Source organism: Carassius gibelio, chromosome B16 (assembly GCF_023724105.1).
Source record: "Carassius gibelio isolate Cgi1373 ecotype wild population from Czech Republic chromosome B16, carGib1.2-hapl.c, whole genome shotgun sequence".
NCBI classification, from domain to species: Eukaryota; Metazoa; Chordata; class Actinopteri; order Cypriniformes; family Cyprinidae; genus Carassius; species Carassius gibelio.
Window position 1 is genome coordinate 22,329,284 of NC_068411.1, and position 4,746 is coordinate 22,334,029.

The 4,746-nt window shown below is 35.2% G+C and overlaps 1 protein-coding gene across 1 annotated transcript; it reads right to left on the reverse strand.

Annotated features, from left to right (window-relative positions):
• Positions 1–929: 929 nt before the first annotated feature.
• LOC127974767 (probable U3 small nucleolar RNA-associated protein 11) lies at positions 930–4,446 on the reverse strand. Its single transcript, XM_052578263.1, has 8 exons — positions 4,230–4,446; positions 3,857–3,918; positions 3,290–3,392; positions 3,044–3,157; positions 2,876–2,969; positions 2,357–2,487; positions 2,024–2,134; positions 930–1,441 (listed from the first exon to the last, which is right to left on the reverse strand). The coding sequence occupies exons 1-8, from the start codon at positions 4,287–4,289 to the stop codon at positions 1,358–1,360; spliced, it is 759 nt and encodes a 252-aa protein (XP_052434223.1). The 5' UTR covers positions 4,290–4,446; the 3' UTR covers positions 930–1,357.
• Positions 4,447–4,746: the final 300 nt, after the last annotated feature.

Here is a 4,746-nt window from a genome sequence, read left to right on the forward strand (position 1 = left end):
TATTGATAGGTCACACGGAGCTGCTTTGTAAATATCACCAGGCTTAGACATGCATGTTCATGTCACTGTGAACATGCACTTGTAAACCCTTTTTAAAAGTGAAAAAAGTATAAAATGTAGGAATTTAAAATGTTGAGAGTATTATAGTACAGAAGCAGTATGCACACAGCATTCATTACAAACATTTTTTCCTGTGGTCAGCGTTGGCACAGACAGACTCCTGGCCTGCTCCTCCCAAACACTGTGACATTTCCCTGTTCCTGATTCACCCCTCCTCTCTTTCCCAGGAGAAAGTAATGGATGGGGCCTGTTTATGAAGCCGCTGCCACCTGCATGATCAATCAAGCCACGCAGAGATGACACAAAAAGCTCAGTCTGTGCAGACAGCACACAACCTTTCACATGAACAATTACACAAGCAGGAATGAGAATGGTACAAAGAGTGTTTAAAAGTGGGCCATTTAAAGTTCTGAGAAACTTAACTCTTAAAAACATTATGTATCCAAATAAACAAGCAATAAAGAACAAAATATATATATATTTACTGAAAACCATTGGAAATATTACCAGGTTTTAATGTAAAGATTATAATAGGTACAAAAACAAAATAATAATTAAAAAAATCTGTTAAGAAACTAAGATTTTACTCTTTTTTTATATATATATATATATATTTATAATTAAAATATACTTTTATATATTTTTTCTTTGTTAACAGTATTTCTGAATTATGGTAATACCTCATGTAAAATAAACACTACGTAACCAAATAATTTGCGAGTTGCAAACTGAATTTATAAACATTTTAAAAAGTGATGCCTATATGAAGAGACAAAAGTTGCTCAATTTGGAACACAGTTGCAGATTTGACGAGCTCAGATGAGATATGCTAGTGCCATCTACTGTTAAAATCAAAGAACTACAAAACATGAAGGACAAAAATTTATTTAAAAGCAATAAATGATTTTGCAATAAATAATGTACAAACTCCTTGCCTTATAGTGTGCAAGATTCCCAGCATGGCCTCACAGACTACGTTATAGAAGTGAAAGACAAATCCATAGATTCAGTGCACTTCATAGATCAGGGATCCTCAAATCTGGACCTCGAGATCCACTTTCCTGCAGAGTTTAGCTCTAACCCTAATCAAACACACCTGAGCATGCTAATCAATGCCAATCACTGTCTTTGGGATCATTCGAAAATCGCAGTCAGGTGACTTTGATCAGGGTTGGAGCTAAACTCTGCAGTGCATTTGACCTCCAGGGCAAGATTTGAGGAAGGGGGTCATAAATCAAACGGCTGATTGGTGGCCACAAGACAAAGTGAGTTTCCTCACGGTGCTAATTCAAAGATGTCATCTTTTCCTCTTGGCCTCAAATCTATAGACAGCTGGAGCACTTCCGGTCTCCTCACAGACTTTCACTTTCTTAACCTTATCCTGTCAGAGATAAAAACACAACCCAGATGTCACACAATAATAAAATAACAAATGCATCCTGAAAGCACAACCAATACTTAAGGCCCGTTCACACCAAGCACGATAACTATAAAGATAACTATAAAGATAACGATATTAGCGTCCACACCAGCGAACGATATTGTCTGTGTATTCCAAGCAGACGCACGTCTGCTGCTTTAAATTCTCGAGATCATTACAGCAGGGTTGATTCTGATTGGTTGGCAATGTTTTTAGCGTTCATCAGAAAAAAAAAAAACTTTCTGAAAGTGATTCCAACGATATCGTTTCTCTGTGCCTTTATCGTTATAGTTGTGGTGTGGACTCCGCTATTCTTTAATATTGAGAACGATTTTTAGAACTATATCTTTATCGTTATCTTTATAGTTATCGTGCTTGGTGTGAACGGGCCTTTAGTCTAAGACAAGATAAAAAGTTTCTTAAACATTAGATCCATGGTAAATTCCTGCATTACCAAACTGAAATGATTCTAATCAGTAATACTAAAATATCTAAGTGCCCATGTTGAAGGGGTTTAGGTGAAATGCAGATGAATGCACGCACTTGAAGATCTTTTTTAGTCCGGATCTTTTGACTAATGACAAACATCTTCTTTTCTCTGTCAATACGCTGTGAAAGCCTCAGATACTGAAGTTCTCTCTGCTTTGCAAGTTTCTAAGAAAGGGGGAATAAACATAATAGAGAGGACAATAAATGCAAAGAAGTTAGTGTTAAAAACTGATTTTTCACAATTATTTAAAACAGGATCTGCATTTTCATGGGTTAAAATTAATTACATATATACACATTATTCAACATAATTAATAACCAAGTCATTACAATAACTACTATTAGTTACAAATATGTACACCGCATGCTATACAGCGACTGCATTACTTTTATATTCCGAGGCTCCACTGCTCCCACAATGCTTTTCTTTTCCAGGGTCTCTATTGTGGGTCTGTTATATGCTCGTCCCACCAGTTCAGGTACTGTGTTGAGGTGAGTGGCCAGGTCAAAGGCCTCCACTAGCATGAAAAAGTAACAGATTTGAAAATAGAAAAATGAAAAAATAAATTATGTCTAGCTCAACAAGCGGTCTGCAGCAATGCAGCTGGTGGTCCACCAAGTATCATTTGATATCAAACTATTATGACAATGTACATTAACAAAAAAACATACAATCATACAGTATTTTGAGCTCTTTTTAGCTAAAGTTAAGAAGCTAGAGGCATATGCTTTGTATCAACCACATTAAAATATATATATAAAATATAAATTACGTTGATAATGATTATTCTACTGGCACAACAATGTAGGCAGCATAAAGTGTATAAAAACATGAATATGATACTGGTTTAAAATGCAAAACTGAATTTATTACACTATTCAATAGGTGCAATTAGACAATATTACCTTCTTTTTTTGAGTCCACATAAAAAACCTGTTTATTTTTCTTTTCGTCATCAACATCAAGAAGGTGGAGCTCTGATTTCATTCTTTCGATTTTCTGGAAAAAAAAAATTTTTACTTTAAAGGGATAAAGTCACAAATACACAAATAAATGGGAATATCCAGCTCTACCTTCATCTCCGACACTCGCTTCATTTCCACATATCTGATGTCCTGGGTCCTCATCACTTTCTTCTGCTCCTCTGTCATGGTTTCCTCTTTTGGTTTGAGCATGTGAACTCCATCCTGGACAGTAGCAGAATGAAGAGAGGTCACAAAACCTCACAGCCACAATTTTATTTTTTAAACTACTGTGGGTGTGCTCTCAATGCAGTTTATGATAGTTGAACGCAGCAGTAGTACTAAGAGGTGACAAACCTTTAAATGGTTGTGTATCATTTTAAAGTGAAATTCATCAGGGTTCTTATCCATGGCCTTCTTGCGCAAGGCCACGAGGGTCTTCTGTTTCCGGTGGTAGTCACTGCATTAGAAAAAACAGGTTGGAATGGACACAGCGGGTTGTAAACTGTACCGAAATTCTAAAGTGTACTATCTGAACTTCATTCAAATTACAAACAAATCAGAAATACAAAGTCCTGCGTAATATTATCCTTGTTTTTGTTTTTTTTACACTTGTAAAGCATTACATCTAAAGTTATCATATCTAAACTCGCTGTTATCACATTGTATCAAGTACATCATATTTACCACTATCTTAACTTAAATACCTCACATTTAATACTTACTTTATATTCTTGTTTGTGAAGTAAAAAAAAATTATAAACATTGAATTTTTTTCTGATTTATTTGAAAGGATGACAAATTGCTGCTTGTGTAACATCAAAGAGAAGGCAATAAAACCTCTAATAATGGGAGAGAGTCTAAATGCATTTACCAAACAAACATAAAACATCCAACAACAAGATACATTTTGTGATTTCTTACTCTGCACGAAGTTTGTAGTCCTTCTTCTTCTCTAACAGTCCCAAATGTTTCCTGAAACCGAGCTGAGATGGGAGAAAAGTCAGGTTAATAAACAAAATAAGTTATGGAAAGCTAAACCTTCTTCTCATTCACTGCGGGGAAATGATAACGTTACATAAAAGCGGCCGTCGGATTTCAGGAAACCCCTCTAAGCCCCATTCGTTTGCCACTACAACTACCTCCGTGCATTAATTTATTATCCGTGAATTATTAATATGGCAGAATATATGAAACACTGTTGAAACAGTTGAAACATTGTTTCAACAAATAGCTGGAAACGCTAACGTACTCAGCAAGGCAGCACGCAAGTTTGAACGGTTTAAACTGAGCCTACCTGTGATCGCTCTTTGTGGTCTCGTTGTTTAGATTTCAAGGCTTTTCGAAAAGAAGACATGGTTGTAAATATCTGAAAACAAACCCAACTGCGACTGATTGAAGGAGAAAAAAAAACTAAGACAGGAATGTGTATGTACACCCCACAACCTCACATGTATGGTTCTTAACTCACGTGGAAACGATTAAGTACAGTAGCTACTAGCAACTTGTTATTTCTCAGCAGCAGATTCGCGGCGGCGATTTTATCTTTCCATCCTGATCAAAAGTATTATTAATATTTTAGACATAAAAAATAACAACTATGAGATTAAAATTAATAGAATGCATAGAATATGAACAACATATAAACGATAAATTAATATACATGTTATATTCATAATAAATGATCGTAAATTGAATATTTTGCTGAATAAAAGTATAATTCTACAGTTACTTTTTCCGCAGTATTATATAACCGCGTAAAAGCGGCGCTTTAACAAAAACATATATTTACGTTTATTTAATGTTAAAAGTAG